General features: G+C 45.1%; 2 protein-coding genes across 4 annotated transcripts in view; one reads left to right on the forward strand and one right to left on the reverse strand.

Annotated features, from left to right (window-relative positions):
- Window positions 1-4312, reverse strand: part of KAT6A (lysine acetyltransferase 6A) — a 39253-nt gene extending 34941 nt beyond the window's left edge. The window contains exons 1-3 of one of the 2 annotated variants that reach the window (XM_032091862.1): window positions 4224-4312; window positions 2274-2316; window positions 1389-2159 (exon numbers count right to left, since the gene is read on the reverse strand). In XM_032091862.1, coding sequence (XP_031947753.1) covers window positions 1389-1991 — 603 coding nt within the window. In that variant the 5' untranslated portion in view covers window positions 1992-2159; window positions 2274-2316; window positions 4224-4312. The remainder of the gene's footprint in view (window positions 1-1388; window positions 2160-2273; window positions 2317-4223) is intronic. The other variant, XM_032091864.1, reaches the window with a different exon arrangement.
- Window positions 4313-4493: 181 nt separating this feature from the next.
- AP3M2 (adaptor related protein complex 3 subunit mu 2) lies at window positions 4494-16089 on the forward strand. 2 transcript variants are annotated; one of them, XM_032092071.1, is made up of 11 exons: window positions 4494-5009; window positions 6127-6179; window positions 7374-7486; window positions 8437-8711; window positions 9985-10156; window positions 10692-10829; window positions 11366-11451; window positions 12000-12133; window positions 12946-13153; window positions 13871-14015; window positions 14447-14937. In XM_032092071.1, the coding sequence occupies exons 4-11, from the start codon at window positions 8439-8441 to the stop codon at window positions 14545-14547; spliced, it is 1257 nt and encodes a 418-aa protein (XP_031947962.1). In that variant the 5' UTR covers window positions 4494-5009; window positions 6127-6179; window positions 7374-7486; window positions 8437-8438; the 3' UTR covers window positions 14548-14937. The 2 variants fall into 2 exon arrangements, with proteins under 2 accessions (XP_031947962.1, XP_031947961.1); XM_032092070.1 differs by lacking the exons at window positions 4494-5009; window positions 6127-6179; window positions 7374-7486 and having other exon boundaries at window positions 14447-16089.
- The last annotated feature ends 1289 nt before the right edge of the window (window positions 16090-17378 follow it).

Consider the following 17378-nt stretch of genomic DNA (forward strand, 5'->3'; position numbering starts at 1 on the left):
GGAGACTTACATAGGAGACATTTGTACACAAAACACTTGAAAAAAGGACAGAGGAAGCTGCTGGAATTTTCAGCATAGTAATACTTCCTACGTTACGCCAGCCCACAGCACAACACACTGACAAATTAAGTACTGTGTCCACAGTAAAGCTCCCACGCTTAAATTAGAACTTCAGAGAAACTTTACTGGTGATAAAGCAGCTGTGCAGATTTTAGTTTCTTTAGGAAGAAGACTCCTACAGCAGTTTTAAGTCTTCAAATCCTAATAGATCATTAAAGCATCTCTCACCTGAGAGTGAAGCTGACTTCAAAAACCATGAGCAGGACACATCCAAAGAACTCATCCCTGAACAGGATATTTACAACAACCAAGTATTTCCCATTCTGCTGAAAAATCTATCTCTTTAGGATAAAAAAGAGTAACTTCACATTCTTGATGTCCTAGAGAGTAGTAGCGCAAATATACGAATCACTGGCAAATTGATCTTCAATAAACAAAGACAAGCTTCTGGTTTTAACTCTGCATTCACAGTAACAGAAAGAATAAAAAGATACTGACTGGGCATGAATTTCACTCCCAACAACTTCATCTTGAGGTTGGAGTGGAGGATCAATGACCTTAGGCATGCAGAAGTATGGCAGAAAGGAGGGGAAAACCACAAAAAATAAGAGAAAGCAACAGAAAAAATATTTCGGTTTCTATCAAGAACTCATATTTTCAATGGGGGGGAGGGGAGGGGATAAAGGGTACAGAAGTCCCTGAGTGCTCTTTCCAGCATTTCCATGATCTCCAGATCATAGAATGGTTTGGGTTAAAAATAATCCAGTTCCAACCCCCTTCCCACAGATAGGAACATCTTCCACTGGACCAGGTTTCTTCCTATTTCACACCGAAGTGGTTCTGGGACAAAAAGTTGTCTGCTCATTATGAAGAAAGCCTCTAAGACAGCATTAGGTGGCAATTGCTAATTAGTCCTTCACTATGTTACCTGAACTCAAATACAAAGAAGAAATGGCAGTCACATAAAAGTGTGAAAGAAATCATTTCAAGTGTGCTTTGCAAATCCACCTCACCTTCAAGACAGAAGGCTTACTTCCTACGTTTTGCTAACACACCTACAGTAAGCCTGTTACCATACATTCAGTTCCACTGTACAGAAGCATTGTCAATTCCCCACAGCAGCTCATCTGCAATTTTCTGGTCCAAAGTACAAATTACAATCCATTACATTTCCTCTCATGCTTACAAAATTGGATACAATGGGATCCCAAATACACATTAATAACTTCTAACATACCAGATGCAAGATCACTGGCCTCAAACTGCAACTCTGTATTGATACATTCCATCAATCACAAGAAAATGACCATGCAAAAACTGGGTCTTACCTTATCCTTTTCATGGGGAAGGAGACACACTGGAGGGAGACAGGAAAGAGACTCAAAACTCTCCTTCCCATCAGCATTAGTGGTTGCTTTAGTGTTGAGTTGGTACAGAGGTCCATCCTTAAGGAGCCTACCATGGCCAACAGCACGTTTGACAGCTAATCGTAATTGCTGGTGAAAAATGGAGGCAGCGCTACCCCCAAATAATGCAGACACATCTTTCTGACCTTTCAGAAAGCGCTCGATGTTCTTCAAGGATGAGCCACTAGACTCAGCCAAGCCCTCAATTGCCCGTTTAATAAGTTTATTCCAGTCCACATTTGGTTTACCATCCAACTTGCCATGGTTCCGAGGCTTCGGAAGTGCTATTCTCCCAGGATTATCAGGATCCTTGTAGGAGTTGAGACCCTTGTTGGAGACTTTTAAAATAGTTCCATCTTTAACACTCAACTCTAACTGTTCCAGAACAGTTTTGCGGTCCAAACCATGCGAAGACGACACTGCATTGCATATCCTCTCCTCTGAAGGACGCTGTTTTTGCTTCTTTACCTTTTTGATTGCCTCCAAAATCCACTCTGTATACAGCGGGTTGGCGAGTTTTACCATGGTGAAGAATTCTGTATATCCATAGAGTCGTTATCCTTTATCCTGATGCTGAACGAGTTTCAAACGATGAGAAAACAGATCCTCGAATGATGGGAACCAGCTAACCATAGCATACACGTTTTCTGTCCTGAATTAATCCTCCTTTCTCAAACATTATTTGTTTTCACACTGAAGAGAAGAAAACAAAACAATTAGAAACCTCTATACTCTTTCCAATAAATCCCATAACAGCTTCACAGAAGGTTTTTCCACTAAAGTATAAAGATTTCAGCATTATCTCACCTGAGCTTCTGGTCTCACAATCAAAAGAATTCTAATGTTAGGCCTGGAAGAAAACAAGAGACACATTTAAGAAAAAACAGTTATGAAGAAAAGAAAAGAAAAGAAAAGAAAAGAAAAGAAAAGAAAAGAAAAGAAAAGAAAAGAAAAGAAAAGAAAAGAAAAGAGCAAACAATGTTAATTCATTAAACACATAGCAGAGTTTTAAGCCACTACAGTTCCAAAACACTGTAGTAATACTTCAGGTTTTATCTTCACTACTAATAAAAGTATACTTTAGCACTAAAATTACTCCATGCAACCTCGAGAAAAGCATCCTTTTCATTTTGATCCATTAGTCGGTATACATTCTATACCAGGTTTTGTATCACTGTTGGGCACGACGTATATTAATATTTGGAGAAAAAAAGAAAACCACAACAAACAACTTAAAATAGCAGCAGCGCTCTTAATTTTTACACATGGAAGACACTGCCTGAAACTCCAATAGAAAATAGGAATAACTAAGACTCTTGAGCAAACAGCAAGAAACTTTCAGAGCGTTTTCAGGAGTGTCATCATAGGTCTGTTTCCCTTCTGTGAAGAAAAGCTACGACAGTTGTTCCATAAAGGAAAAAAGTGAAGAAACACAGCTGGAGATTGTAATTAAATGCTCTACTTTTAGAGGCCATAGAAAAAAGAATACAACATAATTTTCATTATTGATGAGGCACACTGAAAACACTTGAGGACAAAGTAACAGGTGACCATACACAGCATAAAAGGAATGCTTATGACACTGCTAATTAAAGGTGCTGGTGAAAGGGTATGAGGCTCTACTTCAGAGCCTTAGTTAGTTATCTTTAAAATAGCTTTTTCTGAGTGTGATAACTGTCTGCTCTGCTGAAGTTCTACTTCAGGAGTACACTAGTACACTAACTGAGAAGCATCTGCAAACTGTTTATCGCAAGAAATAACAATTTTCTTCAAGGGCAGTTTTAGACAAAACTAAATCGACAACACAGTTATCCTGTTCTCTCTAGTAAGTACTAAAGAATTTATCAACACAGAACACGTTTGCATACAGACATCAGACTCAATAGCAGAGTTCCACACAGCCTGTACTGGAAAGATTCTGAACGACTGCTTAAACTAGAAAGGATGCGGTGCTTGCCTAGAGTTCTTTTATTCTGCGAACAACAGATGCAAAGGGAAACATGGTCCTCGACACCTGCCCTCCTCGCAAAGCAGAGATGCGCTCCCGCGGTGCCCCTGCCCGCCTGGATCCCGAGGCCCGGAGGATTCCTTCCCCTTTCCCCAGCAGAGCTCCGGCGCAAAGCGTTATGTAAGCGTCCGGCCAGGCCGGGGCGATACCGGGACGGTCCCAGTGCCGGTGGGTCACTCGCTCGCTCGCTCTCTGCGTGACAAGCGACCCCTGCACCTGCTACCGCTCGTCCCCATCCCCACCGCGGGCGGGTCCCGCACACGGCGCCCGGAGGAGCGCACTGCCTCAGCACAGAGACTCGCACCGGCGAGATCGGGAAAAGCGGGGCGCAGGCCGCAGCCGCGGCAGGCAGCCGGGCCCCACGCAGCTCTCCGTCCTGCCGGACACGGGCAGTGCAGCCCGGCCAGCTCCTCACACTGGTACGGCTGGGCCCGCACCCGCCTCAGCCGCGCTCTCTTGCGCCAGACACTGAGCGGACCTCAGCTCGCGGACCCCCGGCCGCTCCGCCCGCCTCACCCGCGCCGTGCCGCGGCCGCCACCTCCCCGAAGCGTGGGCCTGGCGAGCGCCGCGGGAGCGGACGGCAGGGCCGGGCCTGGCGCAGAGCGGCGGCGGGGCCGGAACAGGCCGCGAGCCTGGAGCGCCCAACGGGCCTTCCCCTTCCCCAGGCCACGAAGCTCGCAAGCCGCCTGTCCCCGACTTCCTCGGCATCAACCACCCAAGGCGGCGCTGCTCCGCCAGCGTTACTTACCGAGGCCCGCGAGCGCCGGGACCCGGGAGGTGAAGGCCGGACGGCGGCGAAGCCCGAAACTGACACGGCGGCCATCTTGGGCCCGGCGCGCTGCGGCGGGGGGAGGGGGGGGCGCGAGGTGGAACAGCCCGCGGGGGGAGGGGGTGGCGAGGCGGCGGAACAGCACGGCGGGGAGCAGACGGCCGCCGGGGGGCGCTGTGGAGCCACAGCTGCGCCCCCGCGGGCGGGGGAGGCGGGGCCGCTCTCGGGGCCGCCCGAGCGGAGCGGAGCGGAGCGGCCGCCCGGGGCCGAGTGAGGGAAGTGGCCGGGCCGGGCCGGGCCGGGCCGGGCCGCGGGACTGAGCATCGCCGCGCTGGGCCGTGCGGGGAGGCGGCGGCGCTCGGTAAAGGCTGACTGGAAGCGCACTTGGGGGGGTAGCGGCTGCAGACCTGGGCGTCTCGCTGTGGCTGTGCGGAACTTCCGCGCTCCAGGAATGCGGGCTGCGGCCGCCGGAGGCTCCGGGCGCCGAGAACCGGGCAGCGTGGTGGGATGGCTCGGGCTGCCGGGAGCGCGCTGGCCACGGATACCCGTACCCTGAAAAGAAGGAAATTCCTCTCCTAGGCTTAGTTAAGCTTGCGCTTGAAACCGCGACTCTAGGCTTTTACTGAAGAGATGTGGAATTCTTAAACAACGATACCGTTTAGCTCTGTGAGCGGGTACTCTTTGCCTGTGCCTCTTCATCTGTGCGCGAATAAGGATTTTGAGCTAAACCACTACAGCTGCTCTATCCTTGGCCATCTTTGCCAGGTAATTTGTGTAACTTTCTGACGTATTTTACAGTGTAGAGTAATAAATAATACCCTGTCAAAACATTAGCTGTCCCACGTGACAGTACCCTGGGAGCTCTCTGGGTACTTCGGTCTGGCTGCACAGAGCTGGCTGTTCCTCGCAGACATCAAAAGGGGCCTGTCAGAGGTGCAGCCTTGGCTCGCTCACGCCACAGGTTCTCCTCGGCTCTGCAGAGGTACAGCGTTCCACTGGCATGCGCTGAACCTTGGCAGACATGAGCAAAGAGCAGACTCTCATTTAAAAGAATTCTCTCTTAGCTTATATTTAATTGAAAGAGTCTCATTTTGTTATGCATACTGTATGGCTATGTGCTGCATGCAATTCTCCCACCTTTTGTAGCCTCTGGCTCAGCTCACCAGTTGTGTTTTCACATTATAGACGTTTCACCATTGCCTTAAAGGACAACTATCGTGTAAAGTTTTGTGTGAGCTTCTGTTCCTAAAAAAGAAAAAATCTTAAGAAATGCTTTAGAGACAGAGTTGATAAAACAAACATGGTGTTTCTGAATGGCTTTGTTTAGTGTCTTAAGGTTAGAAATTTCTCTTTTGAGCAAGAGTAATTACTTTGATGTTTTAACAGTAAGTTTTTCAGTGTGAAAGTTAAACGTTCCCAGTGAGTTGCTTATTAATTGAAGCAAACGGAGTTTGAGGTGCTGTTTTGCAAGGTACCGTACAAACAGTTCAGTTTCTGCCGTGTAGACTGCAGAGGTCTGGCCTTTTCTTGTCAGAGTTGGGTTCTCTCAACAGATTAATCTTCTCACACCTCTTCCCAAGTCTTCAAGGCTTCCAAATTATAAGGCTGTCTTAAATTACAAGGTTGTGGTGCTATATTCAGAAAAGCTAATAGAGACATAAATGCAATTTCCAGATGAGAAAATAAAGCAAGACTAACAGGGTGCAGTACGTAACGGTGAAACCCAACTGTGTTCCTACAACAGTGTCAATCCGTAGACTCTATTCTGTTTCAGAATTGGCAGTAGGTTATTAATAGCAACCTTGCAAAACTAATTGGTTTTGTAGACTATTATAAATAAAAAATGGCCTGTTTTCATCAACTCTGTCTTGTATTTTCACAGCACAAGCTAAAAGTTAAATCATCAGAATTTCTGCATATGGCAAACTACAGATGGTAAGGAATTGTTTTATCGTAAAGACGATGATGTTTTGGCAGCACCATTTTGTAGCACTGCTCTTTGTGCATAATTTTCTCTTGAGGTTCATATAATGAAAGTAAAGTACCCTTCAACTGAGCAGTTTTCAGGCTGTCCTTAAGTTAACCAGCAAAACTAAATTCTGTTCTGGCAGCATATTCTGTCATGTTCCCCAAAGTTCCAGTTTCTACAAGCTCCCAAACCATTGTGCAGACTTTCAGAACAAAGCATGGTGTAATGGTTTGGAAGCAGCTAGGCTTCCCTCAACAACCTTTTCCACTGCTGTGCAGAAATAGTAAGTTACCATATGATTGCTTTTGTATGAGCACCAATCTTCTTGACAGCTAAGAAAGCTGAAGCAACCGTAGGAAAAATAGGAAAGTGACAACATAATAAACTGGATAAAATAAAATTTTGATGATGGGTAAAGGCAGTCAGAGGGAAATGACAGGATTTAAATAATGTAATATACTGTCAAAATTGAATTGCATTTCATGAGACAATAAAGAAATGCCTGTATTGAAAAGACGTATCCCATGACTGTTGATTTTAAAGTCCAGGTTAAGAACAGAACCGTATTGTGTTTGATGAAGAACCCAATGTATTAACGCTTTATGTTGCCTGTTTAACTATGTTCTGCTGCTTTCTGTCTGTGATATCTATATGATTCCCAATAATACAATTTCCTCATAGGCTGATACAATAATCTTTACAGTGCCTTTGTGTTAAAAGTAAACTGATTATATTAAAATAATAATTACTTTAAATTTAGAAGTGATGTAATTAAATGACAAATTGCTGCCTCTATGTTGCTCTCAAATGTGTAATTCATCACAGTAATTTAAGTTAGACATTTATAAACATTATTTGATGTTTAAAAAATGCATTTGTTACAAATAATTACCATAAAAGAGAAATTAATATATAGGTCATTTCTCCTTCATTATTTTACTGCTATGGCGAAAAGCGCATCTAGTCCAGGTAGAATTACCTAATGCTTTAAATAAGGATGTATGCATACAGTAGTACTGAAAGGTAGTGTTAGAGTAAGTGAACTGATCTGTGTCCCATTTTTGGGAAAAAACAGCTACAGTGAATCAATAGAAATAAAATATATCAACTCTGAACTGGGCCTTTTTTTGCATTCTGACATAATTTTTCATGTCTTCCAGACTTTGGGATATCACCACTTAAAAGATTTGCCCACGATCATGGAGCACAGTTGGGTGTGAAATCTCGGACCTCAGTCTCTCTGTGCTGGTACAAGTCTGACCTTCCCTCCCATGTAAGAAAGGCTGTGTGCTCAGACAGCTTGTTTAATGGGATACAAAGGACTGCTTTTCTGTTGTTTCTGTATGTTCCCAGCACTGTAGTAGAAAAATTATTTGTCATGGCATGTCTTACTCAGAAGTCCTGGGATCTGCTATATGAACATGAAACACTAGTTCTAATTATGCAAAGGAATAATTTGCTAGAGAATTTAGGTAAATTTGGCGTGACAATTGTTTTCATGCCAGCTGGATGTCTTCTGGCGTGTTACTCCGTGGTGAACGAACCAGCAAAATAATACAGAGAAAAACGTTCCCCTAGCTGCTCCTCCCCGCACGAGCCGGGTTATTTCCACATTTCATTGACTATACTCAAGCTCCCCTCTAGAAAAGGCACCCCTGAACGCCGATGAGGAGCCGGCGGGGTAGCCGGGCCGTGAGCCCTCCCCGCCGAACGAGGGGGAACGTGCAGCGGCCTCCGTGTGGGACATCCCCGGGTCGCGATGGTGCCGCCTGACGGGGGCGGCCCTGCGCAGCTCCGGGCCTGAGGACCCCACGCGGGCCGGCCCCACGTCGCCCCCTGTCAGGTGTGTAACGGCGGGGGGGAGGGACGGACTCGGTCGCGGGACAGAGACATGGGACACAGGACACGTGGCAGGCGGGGCGCTGCCGGGGCGATGCCGTCCCCGCCACGATCGCCGTCCGCCCGCTGCCGGGATGGCTGCGGAGCGCGCCGCTTGGCCGCGTCACGAGGCGCGCGCCTCGCCGGCCCGCGGGGCGCGGGTGTGCGCGGGCCGCCCAATCGCAGCGCCCGCTGCAGGGGCGCGTCCCGAGCGCTGCGCGGGAGGGCGCCTGTCCGCGCGCCGGGGGCGGGGCTGCGGCGGCCGTGCTGCGCGCGCCGGGGGCGGGGCCTGTGTGGGGAGCCGGCTCGGGGGTTTTGCTGCAGCGCAGCCCGGCCCCGCCGCAGCCATGATCCACAGTCTGTTCCTGATCAACGCCTCGGGAGACATCTTCCTGGAGAAGCACTGGAAGAGCGTCGTCAGCCGCTCCGTCTGTGACTACTTCTTTGAGGCGCAGGAGCGGGCCTCGGAGGCGGAGAACGTGCCGCCCGTGATCCCCACACCGCACCACTACCTCCTTAGCGTCTACCGCCACAAGATCTTCTTCGTGGCCGTCATCCAAAGCGAGGTGCCGCCGCTCTTCGTCATCGAGTTCCTGCACCGCGTCGTGGACACGTTCCAGGTACGGCCGAGGAGCGTGGGCCCCGCTGGCTGGAGCGGAGGAGCCTCGGCACGGCCGCGCTGCGGGGGAGAACGGGCGGGCGGCGCAAAGAGCCCCTCTGGTTCGCAGCTATTAGTTTTTTGTTGTTTCCTATCCCGTAATTTTCATCCGGCGTTTGTGAGGATATAGACAGGGCTTGCCATAGTCGGGAATTTACTGCCTAGCATTACGATGGATTCGGGATCTACCTGTGCTCACAGGATGAACCTTTCAGCAATCAGTATTTCTGTTCTGCACCCTTTTCTGCTCTGGGAACTGTGAACTAAGACCAAACTGGCCTTGTTCTCACAAGGAGCTTTTGCAATTCATAGCCACGTGCTTTAATCAATTAGTGACAACCTGCGCTTACATCTAGTGATGCTTCTTGGAAGCTTCCTAAAGGAGTGAGTTGCAGGGATTGCCCAGAGTAGTCCCTCTGTACTATGGTTGACACGACTTCTGATCTGTTTAGGAAAACGTTAAAGATGTCTGCCTTCCGCCTGCCAACAACAGGATTGTGTTGTCTGGATTTGAAATGTCTTGTGACCAGCATCTTGCCAGAATACAGGAAATGTGTGTGCTTGGCCAAACAAGTATCATGGGAGTGTTTGCTTCCAAGATGTCAGTCAGAACCTGCCTGTATTCTGAGTTATGTTTCTCTGCCTTTAGGGAGTGGATTGGCTGTTCAGGCCATCAGTGGATTGTGTCAGGCTCTTAGGTCTTATTTTTTATGAGGGTACGAGGCATGAGTGTGTCGTCACTGGCTTAGATGTATATTAAAATCTGATATGTCTGAAAAAGAGTGTTTGTAATGCAGAACTAGGATTTCTCTACTGTCACAGTATACGTATACTCATTCTTTATGCAAAATGCCTGATCTCTTTAATTGCTGTAAGTAACTAGAAGCTCAGGTTTGTGTTTATGCATGTGCCCTTGCTCTCTCCTGAAAGATGCTTGAAGTCCACATAGAAAAAGACAGTAAGTAAGTGTTTGATTTTAAAAATTGCTGAATTAGTTGGGACTGCTAATGCGGGAATTTGCCACCTTACTGGAGCAGTGGCAGAGGTGTGCTCAGAGTTGTCCATGTCTGTGGGAGTGGTGTGTCTGATGTGCTTGTAGTAATACAGGGAATTTCAGTGTTGTTTTGCCTCCTCCAAGAAGGGGCTCAATTTTTTCCTATGTGGGAGGGCACTGGACTGAATGATCACTAAGATTCTCTTTCAGAGATTGTTGAGTAATTCTTTCTTTTGCACAGGATTATTTTGGTGTCTGTTCAGAGGTAATAATCAAGGACAATGTTGTGGTGGTTTATGAGGTGCTGGAGGAGATGCTGGACAATGGCTTTCCATTGGCAACAGAGTCTAATATTCTTAAGGAACTGATAAAACCTCCTACTATTCTGCGAACAGTCGTCAACACCATCACAGGTACAGGGAAACAAGAAGAAGATAAACTGGGGAGTCCAGGTGGCAATATTTCTGCATAAGTAAATTAGGACGTGGGTGAAGAAAATTTATGTTGTCCCATACCACTCATGCAGCACAGGTATATTTAGGGAGTCACGTGTTACTGCTTTGCTTTGAGGTTCCTTCCAATTTCAGCACCAGCTGCACTTTGGTTTTACATTTTGTTTTGTCTGATTTGGGGGTTTTTAACCTAAAAAACGTCAGATTACATTTTCAGTTACAGCCATTGACATGACTTCCAGGATGAGTTAGTTTGATGTGAGTTTACACATCCCCACGTGTAGACACTTCCCCATGCATTACCGTGGTATGTTTTAGAGCTGGGTGTAAGAGAGATGTACATTTCTGGAGTACAGGGAGTCTGGAAGAGTAACTGCTCTCCTACAAAGAAATAGAGGTTCTCAGGGATTAATTACAATTAAGTTCTGTGAGGGCAAGGACTTGTTCTGCACCATTGCCTAACTTCTGTGGTTGTTGATTCCCTTTCTCTTTCCAGGAAGCACTAATGTGGGTGACCAGCTTCCCACTGGACAGCTCTCAGTGGTGCCTTGGAGACGTACTGGTGTAAAATATACCAACAATGAGGCCTATTTTGATGTGATTGAGGAGATAGATGCAATCATTGACAAATCGGGTATGAAAGTTGCTTGTGGCTAAGACGAGGATAACTTGTCCTGGTAGTGCCTGAAGAGAGAGTTAGGTTTTCAAATAGGCGCACCTTCATCCAAGTGTGGGAAGCTGTTCCTATTTTTATTCTGGAATGTTGCTAACTTGTATGTGCTATTCAGTCAAAAATTTTACAGAGGCACCAAGATTTTCACTTGTCCTTGTTCTTGAGGTCTCATAAGCAATTCTATACTGGGAAAATAGAAGATGAGTAAAAATTGTGCATAGCACTTTCTCTTTAGTATTTGTGCATCTTAGTCTTGTTAAAATTGGGAGCTATTTTCATTGGTCATTAAAATGGACATTGCTGGTGTCCATGGTTCTTAATTGAATGAATCTTCTAGCGGACTCATTGGGAATGATAAAAATGTTGAGCAGGCAACATAATGAGCCATGACATTGCATTAAGAAAATAGATTTCCTTCCTCCTCACCAATAGTTTTTCCACTTTGGGATTTTTTGACCAGGTTCACATAACCACCTGTGTTTACTTTATTGTTACAGGTTCCACGATCACTGCTGAAATTCAAGGGGTGATTGATGCTTGTGTCAAGCTGACTGGGATGCCAGACCTTACCCTCTCCTTTATGGTAAAGCTCAAGGATGCATCTTTACTTAAGTATTTTGAAAGGGCTTTCCCAGCCCTGCTGCTAAGATTGCAGTCTCGTGATGATGGATTCCAGTACATCAGAATCTGGGTATGCCAGACGAAAAGAGAAAGAAATGACAATGGGAACTCACCAGGAAGTTCAGCAACTTAGAGCCTGAAAGGGCTTTTTCAGATTCTTTGTTTAAAAGCACAGGTAATGTGTGCTGTGACTAAATTTTTGAGATACAGTGGTGCTTTAAGCAGACATCCGGAAGGGCCTTCTCTTTTATGAGTATGCACCAATGCAATTATGTGACATGACTAAGTTTTATGAAATAGGATTTTAAATATCCTAAAAAAGGATAGAGGTTATTGAGTACTGCTTTCACATGGATATAGCAGCATCAGACGTGTCTGAATGGAGACACCTTCAAGTGGTCAAGAGTGTGTCAAATGGTGGGCCCTTCATGGATAAAAGATTGATAAGAAGAGGAGGTCATTTTAAGTTGTATTGCCTTCACAAACCTTGTGACTTTCTTTTTGTTTCAGAACCCTCGGTTATTGGATGATGTCAGCTTTCACCCATGTGTGCGTTTTAAGCGCTGGGAGTCAGAGAGAATACTCTCCTTCATTCCACCTGATGGAAATTTCCGCTTGCTGTCCTACCACGTCAGTGCTCAGAAGTAGGTGATGAATCTGGTGCTGTGAATTACGAAATTTGGATCTTTCTGGCTAGGAAGAGGATAAAAGAAGGAACTTCTAAAGATGAAGTGGCATGTTGAGCCAAGTGAAGTAGAGGTGCATGGTAACTTGCATGTGTCTTTTTTTAAATTACATGCTTTCTCCTTGTTTGGAGCAGTGATTCTATAATTTCTTTCTGGTTAGCCAACATTTTTCAAAGACTACTAGCAGATAAACAAACTAGAGAGGGAAAGAATTAGGCAGAGTAATCAAGCTGTTGATTTCATATGTTTATAAAACTTTTTGGAATAAAACAAGGTAGTTTGGTGCTCCTCTTGGGTTTTTGACATCTCTCTTAATAGAACTGCAAGTTCTTGTCCATGTTTGCACTCTTTTCTTGAAGCAGCTTGCCAAGTACTGTTAGGGGTTACGGGTGCTGAAGAATTTTGCTAGACCTTTGTCAGATTTATCTCTAGTAGATGAAAAGGAGTGGAAAACGCAACTGAAAGCACAAACATGAAGTTCAAGTGCTGCTGCAGTGCCAGGAACTACTTGACAGCCTGGTTGTGACATGCAAAAACATTTCTCATCCTTTTCTCTAGCCTCCTGTTTTATTGGATGTAGTTTCCTGTTCTGATAAAAAAAAATAGGAATCAGCAAGCTTGATTACAAAAAGTGTAATTAAGACTTTGGAATGGAATCCTGACTTTGCTCCTAGCTCTTTGCTCTAGATGGGTGTACGATTTCCTTCTCTTTTAAGCAAATATGAAGGCAAGAGATTGACAAGGACTTTGTGTTTGCATCTTTATTCTAGTCTTGTGGCAATTCCTGTCTATGTTAAGCACAACATCAGTTTCCGTGACAGCAGCTCACTGGGACGGTTTGAGATCACGGTGGGGCCGAAGCAGACTATGGGGAAGACTGTAGAGGGAGTGATGGTCACTAGCCAGATGCCAAAAAGTGTCTTAAATATGACCCTTACACCCTCCCAGGGAACACATGTCTTCGATCCAGTTACAAAGGTAAGAGGAAAGAGAGAAATTAGATAAATTTTTAAAAAACCTTTCTTATACTATCAGAAAATGCAGTCAAGCTGTTCATGCTTACATGAACATTTCCATGAACACTGCTTTGCTGAAGGCAGTATGTTGGGATGAGAACTTTTTCTGAACAACTGCATACTAGGAGTTTTCTTAATCCCCAGAACAAATACCTTAGTGTGTGAGTGGATTGTAGTTCTGGCTACTTGGTGTGTGAAGAAAATCCAAGCACCGGTCTTGTATGATGGGACATTAGTCTGGTGGGTGGCTTACAAACGTCTGCATATCTAGTTGTCATGCCCAGTGATGCATGTTGGTGTTTTGCAAACACTAAGGGTTGGTTAATGGTTTTCATTTGGTTTGGGGTGTTCTGGTTTTGTTGTTTGTTGTTTGAGCCTGAGGAGTTAATTTTTTTCTTCTTGCAAAGTTTAAGCTGATGGGCTTACCCATGGGGCCTTTAGCACAAATAGTGGAAATATTCACAGTAGGTTTTTGGGGAGCCTCATGGAAAGAGAGGGAGAACAACGGTTCTGAGGTATCTGCTCCTTAGTCCTGTGTCTGGCCGATATGAAAGGCAAGATACCAAGAAAAAGACATTTTTCACAGAGAAACATTAAAAGCTGTCATTGGAAGGGGACTCTTCTTTACAGGGGGTTAACAGCATTTGAGTTTCACTCCTGCATTTTCTGTTCCTTAAAGTTACTGTCATGGGATGTTGGGAAAATAAACCCCCAGAAACTGCCAAGCCTGAAGGGGAGTGTGAGCCTGCAAGCTGGGACATCGAAACCAGATGAAAACCCCACCATTAACCTGCAGTTTAAAATTCAGCAGCTGGCTATATCTGGTAAGTGATTGTGAGGTAAAGAAGTGGAATGTTCTCTGCTGTGGCAGTGCTCATTCTGCATGTAGCTGAAGTAACTTTGCAAACCTTTTGACGTATGTTCTACCTGAAACGTGTTCTTCAAGCAAAAAAGTTGTCTGCTTTGACTACAGATATATGGATTTGTTCTTTCTGGTGGTCTGTGAAACAACTTACACATACGTTTCCTTGCATTTTGTGCTTACAGACCTATAAAGAGATTTAGGGTATGGATGGGTTTGTAAAGAATGATTCTAACAGCAGTTGACAGCTTTTCTCCGTTCTGTCTACTGCTTGCTAAAACCTTGCCTGTGCTTTTTGCACCGCTAGTACAATCTTCTGTCCCTTTATCCCAAAGGTCTGTCAGCTTTGTTTGTGGCAGCAGTCAGTCTTACGGTGTGTTTGTTTGCCTTTAGGACTGAAGGTGAATCGCCTGGACATGTATGGGGAGAAGTACAAGCCATTCAAGGGGATAAAATACATGACTAAGGCTGGCAAGTTCCAAGTCCGAACCTAGAGGCTCCTGACAGTGAGGAAGAGCACTTTTCCTGTTTCCTCTGTCCCAGGCTGTTGGATGCAGCCTCTTATCCCATCCATCTATTTAGGGTTGCTCCCTTGTCTGTAGTAGCATGAGCTACATGCTCAGAGTGCTGGAAAACAGGGAAAAGTAAGGTTGACCTGAAAACACCTCATCCCTACCTGAGTCTGAATTATTTGGAACAATAGCAGATGGGAGAGGTGCTCTGGTCCCTTAGGATTAGCGAGTCAGCTATGTAAGCTTGTATCACATTTATTTTGCTGTCTTAGAGGAAATTCTAGGGATTTATGGCCTTTTGTAACGCCTCTTCCTTGTATTTTGGTTGGCTTTTTATCCCTTTGTAGATGTTACAAAGTTGAATTTCCACAAACTTCAACTCCAGCGCAATGATCCAGCATCTGCCTTTCTGTATCACTGGGTGTTAGGGTGGAGAGCTGTATAGTTCTTGCCAACAGGGAGAACATCTAGCCATTCTGCCTCAAAAGGACTGGAAGAAGTGGAAGGGTAGATTGTTCCACCCAGGACGGAAAGTTGAGAAGCCTGAGATTGGGGATGGTGCCACAAAGGGAGGAAGGGAAGAAGTGCATTCTTTCTCTAGATATTTCATAAGGCATCCTGGTCATCAAGTATCTTGAGTCTCTTGAATACAGACTTGAAATACATTCAAATCTTGTAACTGATGGGCGGTGGTATCTCCATGTAATTCTGCTTCTACTCCTATTTTATCAGTGTTTGAAGGTAGGAATTCTCCTAGCTTATTTGGGGAATCAGAAGAGACAGATAGAGGAACTTTTGTACAGACAGTACTGATGGAAATTGAAGCTGTGGCTACATGAAGATAACCACTGTCCCAGTAACTTGTTGGAACCTCTTTTTGCCTCTGCTTGCCTACTGCAAATGAAGGTGATACTGCTGTTTCCTGTTCACTCATGTCTTTCTTTGAGATAATTGTGACCTGGTACCTTTGTAGTGTTCCTCCTGTCCTACCTCATTTCAGTTCCTGTACCAATCAGGTGCTGTGCAGATGGATTCAAACCTACACCAGATTTTTCACTGGGATCATCTCTTCCTCAAGAGCTGTTGCTATATCTGCCCATTCCAGCCTGTGGTACATCCCTCTGTACAGCAGAAATAGGAAATGAGAGGCATCTGCTCTGTTCATATTGTCTGTAACAGGCTCTTTAGCCACTACATGCCAATGTGTTTTCTCTTGGTAGCAGAACTTGCACCTAAGCTGCTGTACACGTGACCACACACGTGTGGCTGTGGAGTCCAGCATGTACAGTTCATGCTTGTGAACAGAACAGGGTGACCCTAGACGAAGGATAGCATTCATTCCAGCTTGCATGTGGTGGATACTTGCAGTGGATGAGTGGCATCTTGCTTGTGGAATTGCAAGTTCTGGTGCAACTGAAGAATTCCATAGCAGGTGGCATTCTGCTGAGGTGACATTACTGCCGAGCATGTTCAGTGCAAACAAAACCTTCAACAAGGATGTCAATAAAATTAATTTTTACATGTCATCTGTGTCATTTCAGAGTGGTTTGTGCAGGCTTTACAAGAAATGGTATTTGACGAGGAAGGTAAATTGTGCCAACTGCATTGTGCATAGTGGGTGCCTTAGGGAGATAAATATCTTTATGCAGTTTGCATTGTAAACCTGGGACTAAGTCACTGTCTGAAAAGCTAAAATTAATTACTTTCTTGGTAATTTTTCTTAGTGTTTGCCAAAAGGAGTGCTGAGCATTTCCTGGAACCTCAAATGAAAATGTCTTTAGGAATGCAGCTGAACCATTTTTGTTTACTGGGTTGGGTATCATGCTAAGGGCAGTGCTTTGATTATGAAGACAATTAAATACCTCATCACCTTCCTGCTCCTCAAGTACTAATACTGTCCTTTGGCTTTGTAGCTTTGATTTTTAAAGAATCTTTTATTCACTGCTGAAGTGATTCATGTTACTCAAGATACTGAAAGGTTTCTTATATACATAAGGGCGTCTGGCCCTTATGACATACCAGTCCGAGATGGCTGCAAGTTCCTGTGGAAGATGAAGTAGGGCAGAAGGGGGAAATGCGGAACAACATCAATGACAGAAGTTGGACATAAGAAGGATTTCTGGGGGGGGAAACATGAGGTGCAGCTGTGCACTTCAGTTCCAACAAATGCTGATGTTGACCTGGGTTCTGAAACTACTTGAGTATGACAATATCAGCTGCAAAGTCAGATGAAAGGAAGCAGGCAGATGGCAGTAGTTACTCCTGGACCTTGTCTCAAGATGGTGCTACTGTGTGCTGGAAGAGGACCAGTAGGGATAAAAACCGTGTAAGAAGTGGAAAAGTTGATGAAAAAATGGAAACCATCTCAAGGACTTTTTTTATCACGGTGGGATGTAATGGGTAAACAAGCCAGAGAAAGGCAGTTAAATGCACGGAGCTAGGTGGCAGCAACTTCTGAGAAATGAAATGCAAGTTAAAGTAAGGCTGGAGAATACTATTGGACCGGGATTTGGTAAATCTCCCAGATTAAGGACCTATTACAAAATTAAGGATAAAGAAGCATTTGTAAAACTTTGGGGTTGATTCTGGGCCATTCTTTTGGTCAGCTACAGAGAAGATGTCTCAGAAGACAGACAGGATGGAAGGAACAAACAAGAGCAGACAGCAGCCAGGGCTTATCTAGCATTCTTTGTCAACTTGCATATTTCATATAATGGCATTTTCCAAGAATTGGTAATAGCTGTGAGGTAAAACTGTTCTCTGCAGCTTGCATTTTCGTAAGTTCTATTTTTCTAAAAGAGATCAGTGTCAGG

The sequence above is a fragment of the Corvus moneduloides genome, chromosome 27, assembly GCF_009650955.1.
Source record: "Corvus moneduloides isolate bCorMon1 chromosome 27, bCorMon1.pri, whole genome shotgun sequence".
In the NCBI taxonomy this organism is placed as follows: Eukaryota; Metazoa; Chordata; class Aves; order Passeriformes; family Corvidae; genus Corvus; species Corvus moneduloides.

What these genes read in the sequence shown, in the direction of transcription:
- AP3M2 (XM_032092071.1), top strand. Translation starts at nt 8,439, where the DNA reads ATGATCCACAGTCTGTTCCTGATCAACGCCTCGGGAGACATCTTCCTG. An exon ending in TGCAATCATTGACAAATCGG is followed by an intron (nt 10,830 to 11,365) that starts GTATGAAAGTTG and finishes TTATTGTTACAG; the next exon opens with GTTCCACGATCACTGCTGAA. An exon ending in TACCACGTCAGTGCTCAGAA is followed by an intron (nt 12,134 to 12,945) that starts GTAGGTGATGAA and finishes TCTTTATTCTAG; the next exon opens with TCTTGTGGCAATTCCTGTCT.